At 38.8% G+C, this 18,743-nt stretch overlaps 1 protein-coding gene across 1 annotated transcript in view; it reads left to right on the top strand.

Annotated features, from left to right (window-relative positions):
- LOC100697909 (calsyntenin-2) overlaps positions 1-18,743 on the top strand; it is a 309,840-nt gene that overhangs the window by 194,405 nt on the left and 96,692 nt on the right. The window contains exons 4-5 of the mRNA XM_005461707.3: positions 1,964-2,172; positions 14,262-14,411. Coding sequence (XP_005461764.1) covers positions 1,964-2,172; positions 14,262-14,411 — 359 coding nt within the window. The remainder of the gene's footprint in view (positions 1-1,963; positions 2,173-14,261; positions 14,412-18,743) is intronic.

Below are 18,743 nucleotides of genomic sequence, written 5' to 3'. Positions count from 1 at the left end.
ATAAATGATGCCAAAGATATTTTTAAAGAATGGTTTCAGGTTTCAGAATGAGCATGTTTACCACCGCATTGCATCACCTCGACTTACAACACTGTAACCATTTGGGAACTGAGGAAACCAGCTGCTGTAGTTTTAAAAGAAAAATGTTTTCCCATGCTTGCTTGATATCAGAGTTTAGATGCACAACAATTTGAGACTTCTTTGTTCTAATGTTATTTTGAAAATATGCCATTTTTTCAATGGGTCACAGCTCTGAACTGTTGGAGGCCATTTTAGCACTAGGAATGTTTATTCGTGCAGAATGTGATTAACTGTTATCTTGTTGAAATAAGCAAAGCCTTCCCAGAAACAAATGTTACCTGGCAGTGTGCAGTCATGTGAAAAAGAGTTTTCGAAGGGAGTCTGTGCAGTCCTGTGGAAAACTAAGCACACCCCTACTGGATGTGGACAATAAACAGCCAGTTGATTAACTGATTACCAGCAATTGTAAGAACTGCTACAAAACAGTAGTTTGAACAGTTTGCTGGTCTGGAGCAGCATTCGGGTGTGTATTAACACAATGCCAAAATGTTCCAAGGAGTGGACATGCTGGTAAATTCACCCAAAGGAAAGACCATGACTTGAGAGCAAATGAACAAAACTCCAGAGGCTCTTGAGTCCGAGCTCCATGTCAGACACATTTAGTATGTTAAACGCTGATGTTCATGGCAGGACTATTTGAAAATAGGGATCAAGTATGGTTTGTTTGGAAGTGTTGGCAGTAGAAAGCCGATTCTCTCTAAAAACAACATGGCAGCGTGACTTATGTTGGGAAAGTTAGATCGGAACAAACTACAAGGCTTCTGGAATGATGTTCTTTGGACAGAGGAGACCAAAGTGGAGCTGTTTAGTCACACTGCACAGCACCACATTCGGCAAACACAGGATAACAGTTTAAATACCTCATACCAACTGTGAAGCACTGTGAAGCATGTTGGTGGAGGGGTGATGATTTGGTTTGTTCTGTTGACCACCTGGGCGCCTTACAGTCATGGAGTTAGTCATAAATTTCTGTGTGTACCAAGTATTCTAGGGTCAGATGTCAGGACATCGGTCTGACAGCTAAAGCTTGAGGGAAATTTGATGAAACAGGACAATGAGGCCAAGCACAAAGCAAATAAAAAAAATTAAAAAAGGAGAGAACCAAGGGGTTGCAATGGCCAAATTGAAGTCCAGACCTCAACCTACTTATATTGTTGTTGTGGAACTTAGCAGAGCTCTGCGTGCTAACCCTCAATAAGCTAAAGTAATTTGTAAACAAGAGCGGACCAAAATTCATCCACAGCAATGTGAGAAACTGATAAATTCATATAAACAACAATAACGTCACATTATTGCTTCTAAAATTGGTTTTAAGCTACTGAATACTGTACTTAGTGTCTCACAGGATTGCATGGAGTGGAAACTTTCATTTTCACTTGACTGTATATCGTATATGTATTGTTGCCCTGACAGATGTTTAAATTAGATATGTTCTTTAGTTTTAATATCGCCTCCAGAGAAGACCTCACAAGGCAGCATTTCTGCCTTATGTGTTTGGCTTTGCACAGTTTTAACTTCCATTTTTAGATGCAGCAACAAACCAGTTTGCACACCGTGTCTGAACTTCAGAAGTGTTCCTGAGTCGGCACAGTAATTTCCAATACTTCTAGGATGCTTTCTTTATACCCAGTCAACATAATAATTAACCACAAGGAATGAAGTTAATTAACTTGGTTTAAATTAGTATGTGTTTTTCAAAGGAAACAATAAAATTTCTCAGTTTCACTTTTGCCTTTATACTAAGGCGTTTAAATGTTTGCAGATCTTTTACATCGTTGGTTTATTGAAAATCTGAGTTGTAATTAGAAAAGTCATTTGTACTGTGTTCACTTCTTTACAGCGACTGACATGATTATCTACTGTTCTCCGCTGCTGTTTACAGGGCAGTGGTGCACATTCAGGTCAACGATGTCAATGAGTTTGCCCCAGTGTTTCGGGAGCCCCAGTATCGAGCGGCAGTGACAGAGGGCAAGATTTATGACAATATCCTGCAAGTGGAGGCTACTGATCAGGACTGCTCCCCACAATACAGCCAGATCTGCAACTACCAGATCACCACTACTAACACACCCTTCGCCATCGATCGTAACGGTGAGTAGAAGTTGGGGCAGAATATTAAACGCATTCGGGGATTTTTGTAATACTTGTCACAAAGAAGCTATGCTGTTACCGGTCATATTCAGTGCACTGTAAGTTTTATTTTGAAACGCTTTCCTTGAAACTTTTGTGTACCCATTTTCTCTCGAAGTTCTGCTTCACCTATTTCACTGATTTCCCACAAGTCCAAAAGAATATTCCAAATCAAGTTTAAAGTTTGTTGCCTTCCCTTGGCTCTTCATCTGATATACAAAAGATGTAAAACACATTTCTCACATAACGCCACAACACGCATGATCTGAAAATCTCATCCATCCGTACTCACTATAGAGCCATGGGAGAAGTGAACACACATACCTGCATACGCTCCAGTAGAAAAACTTAATACGCTGACAGATATCTCTCCCTGGGGGTAAAATGCACTCTTTAGTCTTTCCAAGGACGAAGTCAAGCTTTGCTCAGAGAGCCATCACTCTCCACAAATCAGATCACAGAAGTCTGTGCACACACAAACATTATATACACAAACACACACACACACACACACGGAGACAAAGATAAATGCTAAGAAAAATCTAAGGACACGCTCACATACCACTGCAAATTTACTTAACTTTGCTGAGTTGCTACTTGTACTTTGCTACATAGGTAGCTATTAATCATTATTCTCCAAACAAAAGTTAAATGTTATCATGAGCCACAAACTCAAATACGAAAATGCCAACAAAATCTATTATGAAATGTGGTTTCGCTGTTTTTGTGTGTACTGAGCTTTTGTCTTATTACCATTACTGTTTTTTAATTTTAAATTGTGAATGTAATAATAGAACTTCATACCTAGAATGTAACATATTACATGAGCATACACTTTAACGCTGGACTTACTGTGTCATATACCTTTTTAGACAGGCAACTGAAATACGGCTGCCACATTAGTGCCACCGAGACGCCACATAAACTCTTTTGCCTAAAATACAGAGATGAAAGGCACATTACTGTTTCATTTTTTACTACTGCCAGCAGAGAGTTCCTGACTGTTGAGGTGCTGCAGTAAAAAGGCTGACTGAGTGAGGTGTGGGCCAAACTGCTCCGTGAATGATACAGGAGCGAGGCTGCAGCCTGTGCGCGCTCTCTCCATTTCAAGGGGTCTTGCTTAGCTATTGACCGCTGAGGAAAAAGGCTTTGAGAGCTCTTGAACTCAAGAGTACCTGAGGGAGAGGAGAAGATGGTGGGAGAAAAGTGGAGGTTGCCTGTGAGAGAGCGAGTAAGTGGTGAGACTGGGTCGGGGACAGAAGCACACTGCAAAGTATAGCAGGAAAAATCTAAACAAGCAAGGAAAAAACTAGTGATGTTGTAATTTTTAAATAGACAGTAAATCCCATAAAAACACAGGGTATTCTTTTTCATAAGCTTAAAACAATCTCTTCCTTTGTACTGTAGATGCTTAAAAAAGTAAAGTAATCACTAAACTTGCATTAAAGAAAGGGCCTTGCTTGGTGGGGGTGCTTTGCCTCTGTTACCACTGAGACAATGAAATGCAATGCAGGCGGAACGAGAGAGACAACAAACTATAGGTTTGTGAAGCCACAAACCACTTCAGAGTGAACCTTTACCAGTCTGCTGCTGCAACACTGATTTAGGGAAACAGTAAATACAGTATTCATACTGTATTGCTGCACCAGGGGGGATGTTGCACTACATTCCATGCTTGCTAACATTAGCATGTTAGCAAGCAGGTTAATGATATTTTGATAAGATCCCATTAAATATGGTTAAATATGGGAGGGTTAATTTAGTACAGTAACACTAATTACTTGCTCTTCAGTTATCCCCGCTCCACGTGGATTCAAAGAAAAAAAGATATGCTTTTTTTTCCTGCACACTACAGTCAGATGATTTGTGTGCGGGAGAAGGAAAATGGTGAAGCAGTCTACAGCAGAGACTTTTACTGCACTATTATTTTTTATTGCACAAAAGGACAAGAGCTTGATGGCAAAGTGCAAACTCTGTCCAGGACAGAAGCAACTGCATTACAGTGCTAACAAAACCTCAGCTCTTTGCAGGCACACAAACAGCTTTAGCATAAGTCTGGGGTCTTGGGTAGCTTTGCGTTGGCATGCTGAGTGCTGTCTTTAGCAGATAACAAAAACAGTGATGAGCAGTCAGCCCATGTTTCTACCTGTTCAATCACCTTGGCTATTGCTTTTAAGTCTCTTAAGACTGATTATCATCTTTGACTTGTGTTGTCGGCTTTGTGTTCACAGTAAACACTAAAACAATACATATGTGTGGCTTCATTGTGGTATATATATGTTTTGTGTTGGTGTGTTGGACTGTACACTATATTGCTTACTGGTAATTATGAGACGATGCATTTCAGGTCATTTTACAGACTAATGAGAAAGTATTGAATAAGGAGTAATGTAATGAGCACTGTAACAAATTACTTTTTTATATCAAGTAATGTGTAATACATTACTTTTTTTGAGTAATGAGACAACACTGATAGCTACTGTATAGTCCTATAATCTACATCATAAACTACACCATAGCCTGATCGCCACCTTCCAAGAAATGGATTTCAGATTTCAGCAGACCTCTGATAGCTCTGTATAGTAGTAATGTGCTTTATAAACACAGTTACATCTGTATTTTCTTGTTCCTGAAAAGTGAGATTTTTTTGGCTCAAAGTCCAGCCTGAACACCTCCTTTTACTTGTGATGGCAGGGAAATGCAAATGTTGCCCACTGTGCCAACGGGTCTACAGAAAAATCATTGCAGTTTGTTAGCTTGGTGACAAGTTTCAGCTACAATCTGTAAATGTGCAACACATAGACACTTGTTAATTATTCCGAAGTAACATACTAATAAAATACTAGAATTTCACACACTAAAAATAAAGCCCTGACTTTTTGGATGAGCTGTATAATTACTGAACAGCATGCCAAATAATTTGTCACACCACACGTATGTTCAAGCGTTCCAGTCCAGTGACTCAAATTAGCTGAGGTGAAGCCTAGCAGCAGCTGCCAACACCAGCCACTTGTGCAGTCATCCCCTTGTCAAAGCACCCTAAATACTTCTAAGAATAAGTCTTAATGAATTTTAGCCCTCATGTTACCGACATAATTTACATACAGGGACTACTGAGTTGCATCCCTGGGGACCCCAAGAATAATTTACAATGAGAATTATCATAGCAAAATAATAATAGCAAAACTTACTGTGTCTTAAAGCATTATCAGTTATGCAATGAACACTGCATATTGTATAACATCAAAATCTATACTTGCCTTTAACAACTTGCAGCTTTTATTCCAAGTACAATTGATATTATTACTTAACATCCTGTTTATCATCCTTTTACTCTGGAATCACTTGGTTTTCAGAAAATTCAAGTAAACATTAGTTTTATTGTGTATATATGATGAAACCAGTTGGGGTCATTTAGACCCCAATAAAAAGTAAGCTGAGACTGAACCAACAACCAGCTAGCCAAGAGATGTAATCTCGCCAACATCTCCTGGGTTTGCCCCGGGGCCTCCTCACCTTCTTCCCCTCGGACAGGGGTGTCGAACTCCAGGTCTCGAGGGCCAACACACCTGAATCAAATGATTAGTTCATTACCAGGCCTCTGGAGAACTTCAAGACATGTTGAGGAGGTCATTTAGCCATTTGAATCAGTTGTGTTGGATCAAGTACACATCTAAAACCTGCAGGACACCGGCACTTGAGGCCTGGACTTCCCCCACCTATGCCCTAGGACATGAGCACCTCATCTAGGAGGTTTCCAGGAGGCATTCTCATCAAATGCTTGAGCCATCTGAACTGGCTCCTTTGGATGTGGAGGAGTAGCAGCTCCACTCTGGGTCCCTGCCAGTTACACTTCGAAGGAAGTAAATTTCTGTATTCACTATTTATTTTTCTCAGTCCCTACACAGAGTTCATGGTCATATATGAGTGTCGAAACATAGTTTGATGTATAAATCAACAGCTTTAGGGTCGGCTCTCATTTCACCACAGCAGACTGATACAGTGTCCACATCACTGCATCTGTCAATCTCGCGTTACACTCCCCCTCATGCATGAGCAGACCCCTGAGATACCTAAACTCCTCCACTTGGAGCAGCAAGTTATTCCTGACACAGAGTGGTCATTCCACTTTTTCCAGCTGAAAACCATGGATTCAGACTTGGAGTTGTTGATTCTCATCCTGTCTGCTTTGCAGTCAGCTTCAAGTGCAAGGGAATGTCATGGAGGTCATGTTTTGATAAAGACAACAGAACCACATCATCTGCAAAAAGCATACACGAGATGCTTAAATCACTGAACACTCCACCATCCACACCTTGGATGCACCGAGAAATTCTGTCTCTATATAATATGAACAGACTCTGTTTGCCCAACCTGACTTGCTGCTGGTAATGCAAACCAAGCACTCACTGTGGTTAAACAGGGACAGGGCCCTCCTGGGAGGTGTCTCACTCCCAGGAGGGCCATTGCTGCTCAGATTGGGGCCTGTAATGTACTGTAGCAGTATCAGCTCTCCTTTTGATGTGTGGCGTGACCTGACCATGCTCCAGCTTTCTCACGTACAGTACATTCAGCGATTTCCCTAAAGTTCCGAAAATTTCCAGTCTGGTCAAGTCCATTAAGGCTGCAAGGGCATCTTTTTGACTGAGATGGGCCCTATTTAGGTCAGTTTTACATATTCACTCCAGGTAACAAACCCTAAAGGTGTAGACTCTGTGATTCAAAATATCCAGCTTCATTCTGGGTATTTAATATAATATTTAGTTAAAAAGTACAACTTATGTAAACTGAAAAATCTTGAGATGCAAAAATGTTTTTATGTATTTTGTATTTTTATGTAATTTATCGAAGAACAGAAGATTAATGTGAGTGGTGTCCTGTGAACAAAGACAAATGGGCCTAAGCAGTGTTAGATAAGAAAAGCTTGGTGGTAAAACTAGATGGTAATTACAAAAGGGGTGATGGCATGAATTCACAAAGACAGGTGCAGAGACGGTTTGTTTGTGTGCGTGTGTGTGTTTTTGTGGATTTGATAGAGAGGCAAATGGTGCAGGTGAGGTGGAGGGTAAAGCAGTCATTTACTAGCTGACCACCCTCACCAGCAGTCACAGCACGCACAGCCTGCTGACATGGATAAGTTGATGTTGTAATTGAAGAAGCAGGAATAACAACCTCTGTCATGCAGAAAGGTGGGAGTGTGTGTGTGCATGCATACTATGTGTGTGTGTTTGCGAAAAAAGAGAGAGCAGAGCACAACAGATGAGGCAGCAAACAGTGAAATGGGATGAGGCTGCAAAACAGTGAGACAATGATGTGCGCTAGGAGGGAATGGGAAGGTTGGGCAGGGCAGAGGGAGGAGGGAAGGAATTCTAAACAAGCAGAAAGGAAGACAGAATTGGTGACGAGGAGGACGGGTATGCGAACAATGCCCTCCTAATATGAATTACAGCTAATCCTCCTACTCACATACTTGTATTCAAATATACCACATTATCAACATTCAGCTCCTTCTGCACCTCTCTCCACACAATAGAAAAAGCTCAAGAAGCATCCAGGCTGTTATACAAGTAACTCATTCCAGCTCCATTTCAACTCACAACCAATAAGAGCCAATTTCCATGCACTTTACACTCTGCAAGTGCTCTCCATCAGGGACCCCCTCCCTGTCCAGCTCTAGTGGGGTGTAGAGCATTGTCATCTGTCTTTAGTGGAAGACTCATCAAATATTAACAGACACATTAGGACTACACAAGGTCCCTTCATCCACTTTGCTCAGCACGAGAAAAGATGCCAGCTTGGAAAATGGGTTGTGGTTACCAACGAGTCGGGAGATTCTCAGTAACTGGTTGTGGTCTAGATGTTGAATATCCAATGGAGGCAAGCCAATTGTCTGTCCCTTCTAAGGTGTTGAGTGGAGCATTACAAAAAGCATTGTTTTATACATTAGCATATGTAAGATCGTTTTACAGAAAGCTGACAGGCTGCAATGGCTTACAAAGCTGAATCGTGTGGGTTGGATTGATTGACTAGCACAAAGAAGGTGCGAATTCCGCTCACGTCACTTGGACTTGTCATGATGGAGTTCAAACCAGACAAAAATCAAATAAGCCTTCAAATTTGACTTTGGCAGCAGTGATTTATGTCTTCCTCTTTGAACCAAACCTAGAAGTAGGAGAATCAAAAGTTTTTACAAGTCTTTATATTCAAACATGTTTGTTGAGGATGGGGATATACCTGAATCGCAGGGTAACTCTAGGCGTTGTTCAACGAAAGGGAAAGACAGAGATATAATCTTGTGACACACAGTACCAAACTGATATCTATGGAAATATTTAGATTAATGATCCCACACTGGCTCGTGCAGACAATCCCACCACACGCTTGATTTCACTCACTTGGTGTTGTATGTTGGGTTCAATTGTTCCTACTTCAAATCCATTGCTAGATTAGCAATGGATAGTTAAAAGGGATTAAGATTTGTCTCTGCAGAACCAGAGATATTGATCCTCATTCAGTATTATAAACCTTAAAAGGTTCTTACCTCTGCACAAAAAGAAAGCACACAAACATTTTTTCCTTCCCTGTGCTGTAAAAGGAAAAAAAGCAGGAGAACTTCAACTTAAAAAAAATGAAAGTCTCCAATGAGGAAATGAGACAAGACATAGCTTTCCAACACGTTTCCTAGGAGGGAAAAAAACAGTGCCTAAGGGAATCTTATGTCCCCTGAGACACAGCCTTTAATTCAGATTTTTAAAACGTACAGTTGATGTGAAAAAAATGAGTAAGAGACTGGAAGAAAAGGGAAGAAGCAGGTGGAGGGCAAGGCACAGCTGATCCGATGGCAAAGATGAATTCAAGGCGCTGTATTTACTGAAGAAGCATCAGTAGGTGTCATGTTTCCTAGAAATTTTAAGGAGATCAGTTTTAGTTTCAAACTTGAATCTGATTCTAAACATTCAAAGAGAACATTAATCGAGAATATCGGTTGTACTACAACCAATATTCTCTATGAATTTCTGCTATTTCATTTGCTCTTTATGTTGGTGAAACCAAGTAGTGAAAGGGTTGCTTTTTAAAGGGGAGTGTGTTCCTGTATTACTTTACAGTTAACACTTGGCATTCTTTACATGTCATTTAACTCCTTGCTCCTTACTTAATTTTTTCTTTCTGGCTGAGGTTGTTTTGAAAAACTTTAAATAATAACCTAAGTAAAATTCTCAAGAAAATATTGATGAATCTCAGATTTGTGCATGCATACACAACTGAAGCACTGATGTGATGTGATGTTTTTGTTGTGCTAGTTGTACTTTTATGCCATATATTAATTTTCTTGGTCAAGAGATATAGTAACAGTTGCCAACAAGGTTTGTGAGTCCTTTTAAATTACCATGATTTGTGTATAATTACTCATTGCAATGTGCTTTGGCCTTTATCAGAGTCTTAGACACTATTTGACTAAATTCAGAGCTGCACTTTTCTTGTCTTTATTAAACACATCAATAGCCGTGCAGACTGAAAAAATGTCAATTAAAGTAGTAACTTGTAGAACTTCCAGCAGCACCTTCATTCAGACATTCAGGCTTTAAACGAGTCCATCTGCAAAGTACATTTCTCATAATGCTTTGGGATTCATGTGAATTTGCTTATTTACTACTCAATCAGTGATTTACATCTGTGCTTTGGGTCACTGTTCTGTTGCATTAACTAACTTCTTTTAAGCTGCGATACATAGATGTTGCTCCTTAATCATGACGCTTCACAGCTGTGGACTTGGTGGTCTCTTCAAAAAGCACCTAAAACCTCCTCCTTTTTGTGCATTTGGTCAAATCTTGTTTTTATGTTTGGGAATGGGTTGTGAAGAACTTTGTGATGTTTATCTTGAAAGGTGGTATACAAATAAAAATTTACATTATTTTACTTACAATGAGGTTTTAATGTTTATACTATATAGTGTATTTTATCCTGCTAACATTGTCCCAAAAGTTCTGTAGATACATCCTGGTAGTCTTTTGCAAACCAAATGCATTCTGCAGTGTTTCTTTCACAATAGAGTCCTTCATATCTTTCCATCTTATTCAGTGTTTATTTTAAAATGACCATGACCAAAGATTTAAACAGGTGGCATGTTTACATTTTTGCATGTGTTTGCTGTTACTCTGTGATTATTTGTTTTTGCCTCTTTAAGGAGTGCTTGGTGTTTTCTTAATGTGATCTTTGCTGTGAACAGTCCTGTTCCTACTGAATATCCTCCAGTTTCTCTTACTGTGCAGTGATGAAGATCTAGGACTAGAAATGTGTTTATGCATCTGTATAACGCTTCTTATGAGAGGCTGTAAGAGTTTTTGTAATTAAGGTTTGGTTTAAAACAACAAAGATGTTATGAAAAGAGGAAGAAGACTTTATACACTTTGATTTATAGTAAGCGGCAGTATCTGCAACCCACTCTTCCCATCTCATCATCTGAGCTGGAGACATGTTTGTAAAATATTTTGGTCTATTATGTTAGTAGAGGCTAAATGTAGCCTAGAGACATTAAACTTGAGTAAAGAAACACAGTACAGAGGTCTGCTAAGGTCATTTTTGTCCACACTCCAGATTTTTTTCTCTTTTCATTTCAAACATGTGGTATTTAAATTCAGCTGATAATACCTCAGAGTCATTTCTCTTAAGGCAGTTTACTGCATCTTGTACTCTACTCCTACTCTTTTTTTCTTCTTTTTTTTTTACATATTATCATAATATTGGGTTTCTCTTTAGTTACTTCCTGTTTTATTTTGAACTCACTCACCTGATTTTATTTTTTGTGTCTGTCTTCCTGCTAATTTTCCCATGAGGGAAACAGGTGTTCCTTCTAAGGTGTTGAGTATGCAATCATTATTCCCTTTGTTCCCTGTCAGATTGTGGCATATTCTTGTTTAGTTAAGCTTTCCCGGCATTCCTAGCATTCACTTTTAACTGTATCATGTGCAACCTTTTGGAATGTTTTGGGATTTGTTTAATTGTGAGTACATTTCTAATAAAATGCAGGTGTATGTAATATATTTAATAATTTCTAAATTTCATTCCTAGTTTTTGTGCACACACAGCCTGGATAACCTTATGTAATCTAGTAAAGTGTGTATTTTTTAAGCCTAAGGTGACAAACCTTTGTGATAATTTTTTATTGATTGCCAGTAGGTATCCAGATCCACATTTCATTCTATTTGACAATACAAAAAAAATCTCTAATTAAAACTGATAAGGGCTTTGATATGATTCATATCAGAAGTTGATTAACCAACTAGAATTTTTACAACAATAGTAATCTCATTGTTGGATGATAATAACATGAAAGGACTAATTGTGGTGGTGCAAGACAGGAGCGACGTTGTCTCTGAGTCAGAAGGCAGCATGGATTTAATGAAAATGTGCTCTTAATTTTAAAAAACATTAGCTCTAATCAAACACTTTGAGAGACGGAGGCTACCTGTCATCTCTGCCGTGATCTCATTTGTTACAGTGATTATATTAAGGCGTCAAAGTTAATTTGACAATGACATATTGGGATGGTTTAAAATTAAATACTCATTGCTCCTTTAAGCAAACAAACTGCACAAGGGGAAAGAAGACAGCAACAGATACACATTGTGTGTTATCTAAAAAGTCTAAAATGTCATTAAGATATACAGCGTTGTGCAGTAGACACACATTCAAGTGGAACTGCTGCTTCTCATTTTCCACAAGGGAGAGCATAGGCAAGTATATATACTTAACTTATGATACTATGGTTTATGCTAAAATGTCAAAATGGGTATTTTTCAAGGCACCAGACTAGGGAAGAGATCCATTCAAAATAAATGTAAAAGTCTAGTGATGAGTACAGAAACATAGCTATAGCATATTTCTTATGACTGCAGTAAAATGAAACTCATTTAGCTGTAAAAGATCACATACCCATTTTATGACTCTATAAAGTCTGACTTCCAGCTACTGATGATTTAGAAACTCCAGACTCAGATTTGGGTTTGTGGTATTTTTTTACATAAAATGTTTCACAAAAAATGTGCAGGCTGTTTTCTGTAATATGTAATAACTTCCCAAATGCCTCCACTGAGCATTTTATATTTATTTGGTGTCATGATCTGTGGGCTGTGGATCGTGTGGAGCTGAGTGTGGAGACTCAAATGCAGATGACGCAGAGAGACAGGAACAAGTTAACGTAAAGCAAGCTTAGGCTGGAGCGTGAGAGTACAAAAGAAATACCAAAACATAACAAATAACCTGAACTGGGAAAGGAAACTAAGGAAACATGGGACTACCAGGACATGAAGACAAATGAGCAGAGACTCCGATGAGAGACAAGCGGAGACTGAGACAATATATACACAAGGGGAAGATTAGGGGGAGTGGAGACAGTTGGAAACACAGCAAGAAAAAATTAGATGTAACGAGGTACGGGAAGCAAACTGAACTTAATTCACAAGAAACAAGGAACAATCGAAATAAAACAGGAAGCCCAAGGGACACAGAGAACTCAAAACAATCAATAATTTAGAAAAATCAACAGTTTAAAAACAAAAACACTGGCTCAAGACCTACACCATGACCCTTGGATGTTTTAAACTTAGTCTTTTTCCAGATTAAAGGTTTTAATAATGGATTGCATTTTATATAGCGCTTTTCGAGAACCTCAAAGCGCTGTACAATTCCACTATTCATTCACTCTCACATTCACACACTCCGATCTAATAATTAAGATTGAGATGTTGATAGTTTTTTTCATTTAAAAATCCAATATTGTATATGTGTATATTTAAATATATTCTTTACTTTATTTTTCTTTTAGATGCATGAAACATATTAAGATTTTCCTAATATTTGTTATGTGTAGTTCAGCCCAATTCTGCTGGGATCAGCTAGTTGTTTTTTGTAGCATTCCAACTGCTTTGGTGGACAAGTTATGCAACATCAACACACACTTATACTTATTTTCATTTATCATTACATCGTTACAAGTGCCAGTAGCAGTAGATCTGCAAATAGTTAATAGCGGTTGGGTTGGATTAGCCCACAGAAATGTCGATTTAAGGTGCGTGTGTAAAACAATTCAGATATTTATGTTAGTTTACTTCCATGTAGAAGACTAACCATAAATATTTATGTGATAACACAGCAATTTCACATACATAAACATAAAATCAAATCGAGACATGTAGCATCAATGGCTGAAAAACAATGGTGCTTTTAGCTAGATAGCCAGCTAGCGCTAGCATCAGCATCAGTGATAATAACGGACTCATATTTAACTGGCTGACTGTTTATTGGCGATCTCTGGTCAAGTTTCTGGTAAAGTAACCACTGTGGATGACATCTGAGTTTTACCATTAAGAGTAGTCAACTGTCTTTAGCCTCATTTTTTGATATTAACATACTTAAGTACTCAAGAGTCATGACTAATCCAGAGCATGCATGGAAAACAACCCTACTCGGTCCTGTGTGCTTGTACCATTAAATATTTTCCTGCTGTGTTAGCATGCGTTTGATTTTTAATTATAGCTGTTCTGGATGTTTTCCATTTTTCTACCAACTCAGCCAATGGGAGCTATGTTTAGTCTCAAAATGTTTCTAGCCCATGAGAAGAGAAATGTGATTCAACCATAGTTAATTTCATTTACAGCTGCCTTTTTTTTCTAATGTGAAATTAGGATAAATGTGTGTTTATTGTCCAGGCCATAAACCATTTGATGGGAAGTGTGAATTAAATTGAACACTTTAACAGAGAATCTAACTGCACAGGATGAGTTCTTTTGTAGAAAACTGGACACAGCGATTGTAACTTTGTAACTTCATCACTGCCACACAAACCAGACAATAGTTTACTAACTGAATGATGGTTATTTTTGTTTTTTTTTTTATTCTTAAAACATTCCATTTTGGCAAACCACTAAACACAAAGTGTGTTCATTATGAGGCACAATAGGGAAGCTGGATTTACTCAACAATACGCTATAATGAGTTGCTTTAAAAAGCTATTTTGGATTAATTTGACCTCGACCTTTTCTCCCTACCAGGTAACATCCGGAACACGGAGAAACTGAGCTATGATCGCCAGCAGCAGTACGAGATCCAGGTGACAGCCTGGGACTGCGGCCAGAAGAGAGCCTTGCACAGCGTTCCTGTCCGCATTGACGTCAAGCCGGTCTGCAAACCTGGCTGGCAAGGTTGGTCCTTGTTATATCTGCCTGTCTGTGTTTGTGTGCAAAGATTTCAGGCAGGTCTGACTGTGCGGTGTTTATACACCCAGAGACACAGATGCGGTTGTTTGTGTGTGATTACTTGGGTTTGTGCAGTCTGTGTGTGGCTTCATTCTGTTGATGTTCACAGATGTGCTTATTTGTAAGTGATTACTCATAGTGTGTGTTCCTACTTACCTCTAAATGCGTTGCTTAAGTTGGTATGCTTCATTTTTCTCCATTTGTGCTTATCATAATGTCTACATTTCTCATCTTTCTTTACCTACAGTATGTTTCTATATTTTTCTCTCTCGCTTTCCTTTTCTAAGCCTCTTTCGGTCTCTCTTTCCCTCCCTGAGGAATTGGCCTGTCAACCGTAGCTGGTGTGATCAACAACACTTTACTAAAAGCACTGTGACTCAACCTATACCGCTCCTAGCACATCAGAAGATGGTCTTGGCAGCTTTAACAAGGCCCAGAGTAATGCAAAGGCAAGCGTCTGAGTGCTGCCACAACAACACAAACAGTGCTTAAGATAACTTTAGATGCAATTTACGCTTGTCAGAGAGGGCGGCAGCACGTGATGGAAGATGGCCACATGCTGTTTTCAGCTTCACATGTAACCATGCGCAATCTGTGTTGTTCTGTCATTAACAAGGTGATTCATGTGCTCTTTGGCATCCAGCCATTTATCGTCCCACAGAACGCAAAGATAGCAGGCTGGTGATAAACAGCAGTAAATGAGGACCCTGGCAGCAGCTCAGTGGCAGCCACTGAACCCTGACAAAACTGCTAAGTTGCTTGGCTCATATTCAATCTTGTTTCAATCCTCCAACTTGTATGTTTTTTTAAGGCTTCTTGACAAGTGTTTCTGTTTCTGATGTGACTTTTTCACAGAAAAAAAGTTTGAATCTTATAATTCTGTTTCCAACAACACTAGGACACGGTTTGAAATGTGAATATAAGAAACATCAATATTAAATGTTTAAGAGCAAAGAAGAGGAAGGGTTGAAAATTAAGAGTAACTTTTGGACAAGATCCAAAATCCATGCTGAAAAGATGATCTTCTAGTCTTCAGAGGCCACTGCAGTAATAACTGACATGATTCAATTAAATAGTTTTTCTATCACAACGACATCTGCATCAAGGCGCTTTGTATTGTGAGGTAAATACAGAAAATCCCAACAATCTAACGAACTCCTATGAGCAAGCACTTGGTGACAGTTGGGAGGAAAACCCCCCTTTTAACAGGAAGAAACCTCCGTCCGAACCAGAATCAGGGAGCAGCAGCCATCTGCCACAACCGTTTGGGGGAGAGGATTTCAGATAAGCGTGATGAATCGAAATTTCAGCTGCTTTTTGGTGTTCTCTGAGAAAAAGAAGAGCATAGAGGAAATCCTTGGCTTACTATCGGTGCACAGTTCAGAGACTAGGATCCATGCATGTACAGCATTGCATTAGTGCTCTTGGCATATGTAACTTCATATCTGCATGACATATAAAGGTTTTGGACTATATTCTAACACCTAGATGGCAGCTTTTTCTGGTAAGCTCTTGCTTATTTCAATAAGACAACACCAAACCAGCAGGTATTAAAATATCACTCTTACTCTAGTAAAAGAGACCAGGTAATAAACTGGCCACCCTGCAGACGCGAGCTATCACACACTGAACACATTTGGCAAAAAATAGACCCAGAAGGGTCGAACCGTTAAAACTCTGCAGTATATTGAGTAAGGATGAGGAAACATCTTGCTTTCAGAACTACAATTGTTCACCTCGGTTTCCAAACATTTATACAGTGGTGTTAAAAGAAGAGGTGATGCAACACAGTGGTAATAATGCCCCTCTCCAAGCCTTTTTGAAACATAGTCCTGGCGTGAAATTCAAGAGGAGCATTTATTTTTCAAAAACACAAGGCAATTTCTCTGTTTCAACATCTGATGTTGTCTTTGTACACTTTTAAATTAAATATGGAAAATAAAATATTCGACAGTCGTTTTTTCTCCACAGTTTCCCAAGCAAGGTGGAAAAATTAAGATGGGAAAAGGGTGAAGCAATCAAATTTAACATTAGTACTATTTAGTATAAATATTTTCTTAATATGGATCAATTCAAACTCCACCAGAGTAGGAGGCTTAATGTTAAGATTCACGGGAATCAAAAACCAAAGAATGAGGGAAAGAAAAGTGTAAAAAATGTCACCCTTTATTTTACAATTCAAATTATTACATAAATATATTATATTAAAATGTATTTTAAAACAATTGCTCACTTTGTTGTGTTTTAATGGTAAAGGTTTAAGTTAGAAATAATCACGATGGCACTTTGAATATTTCGTATTTCACAATGTACAGTTGAACTATCAAGACGCCACAACAGAATAGGTTACACATAAAAAAAATTGTTCATTGTGATATAAATACACATTCATAAACTCACATATTCACATATATACATAACTAATAACAAAATTAAAAGCCCAAGCTTAATGTTGTTTAGGTCCACCTCCTGCTGCCAGCGCAGCTCTGACCCATCAGTGACGACATTTACAGTTGATCCTTTGGCTGCTGTCGGTACTGAAGTACTTAATTCTAGATGAGGCTTGCTTCATGCATTGGATGGATGGATGCTGATGAATTGAGACTGGGAGAGTTTGAAGGCCAAATTAACATAGTGTGCTCTTTTGTCGTAGTGCTCATGCTGTTCCTGTGTATTTTTTTATTTTATTTTTTTGCTACTGTCCCTTCTGGGAGAGACCACTGCCATCAGGGAGGGCAGTTGCCATGGGGTAGATGTTTAGTTGAAACAAAGTAACCTACTGCTAAACCTTAGACTACCCAGGACAAAATCTAATCCAGCTGAAAACTACATATTAACAAGATGGTCTGTTTTTTATTCACTTTGCCAATCAGGAACTGATCAGTTTTTAGGTTTTGGTGGGTGTGTGCACAAGTTCAGTTTGCCTGGCACGCGTACAATCGTGCAGGCACGCACAGAGCAGTCTGAGCTGTTATGGACGTAAAAGGTAACCTTTACGCTCTCTGTGATAATGCTGTCTTTACACTCTGCTTTTGTGTGAGCATTTTTTCAAGTTAAGATTTGAACTCCGAAATTATGGTGAAAAGATCACACACACAAATCTACACAGAGACACTGTTCCTTCATGAAAGGGCACTTGTCGCTATGAGCGTTGTTTGTCAGCAGGGAAAAAAGCGAAGGATGGAGAGAAAAGTAAATGCCACGGCCATAGATCAGGGGATATTTAATAGGCCTAGTGGTTGTTGTATTAAACACAGGCTACTGCAGGAATGTCAAAGGTGCGCGTGTACACATACACACACAGACACTCACAAAATAAGCTTTCTTGCAGTTAAAAAACTGTAAGCTGTCTGTTCAAATTAGCCATGGTCTCTGGCTCTGGACAGCAGGGCTCAGTTGTGTGTCTCTACCAATCTCAGGTCTTCAGTTGTTCTTGGAAACTTCTTTACTGAAGGGTACTGCCTGTGCGCACACACACACAGACTCACATTTACAGAGGTGTGTGTAGATAGTTATTTTCAGCCACATCATACAGCTGTTTTCAGCTGTCCACCAATTAGTAGAGCATTTAACAGATGTTTAACCAGATGTTTCCCTTAAGGTTTGTAATCAGCCAAAGGCGGGTCTAAAAGAGAGCGATTATTTGGCTTTTGGCAATCCAGCAGATGAAAACATGTCTCCATATAAATCATCATATTAGTATGTAACAACAAAGATGTCCTAGAGAGTTACCCATATCAACTTATAATGTGATGCTTTGTCAAAACTTGTTTCTACAAACTCCTGCTGGCTGAAAAAGATTTAAATCATTTTCCCAAAAAGAAAACATGGAGGTAGTTGCGTCTGCTGCTGATGGACTTTTTATTTTTAAAGCTTCAGTTTTAGCATTTTATCTACTGTCCTGTTTTGGTTTAATTTATTGAATGATTCTTTGTTTGTTTTTTTAGGGAAAAGTAATGATATTTAGATGAGAGGGTGGAGTGCTTAGTCAGCAGGCTTGTTCTGCCATATAGACATAACAAAGAGACATACATATCTGACAGCCTAATAAAATACTAGAATTTCATGCATCAAAACTGAAGCAAAAACATTAAAAATGTTCAAAAAGTCACCAACAGCAGCCTACATGTGTGATCGGACCAGTTTATTGAGAGTAATGATTATAGGTGAGATCTAGCGGACTTTTGAAACCTGTAGCTAAGGTAGCCAAACTCCTGATTATAGTAAAGTATGGATGAGTGTGCCAAGCGATGATTTTTAAGAATACTTTTTTGCACT

The sequence above is a fragment of the Oreochromis niloticus genome, linkage group LG14 (genome assembly GCF_001858045.2).
Source record: "Oreochromis niloticus isolate F11D_XX linkage group LG14, O_niloticus_UMD_NMBU, whole genome shotgun sequence".
NCBI lineage: Eukaryota > Metazoa > Chordata > Actinopteri > Cichliformes > Cichlidae > Oreochromis > Oreochromis niloticus.
Note: the sequence above shows the minus strand (reverse complement) of the source record. Positions and strands in the feature narration are given on the sequence as shown.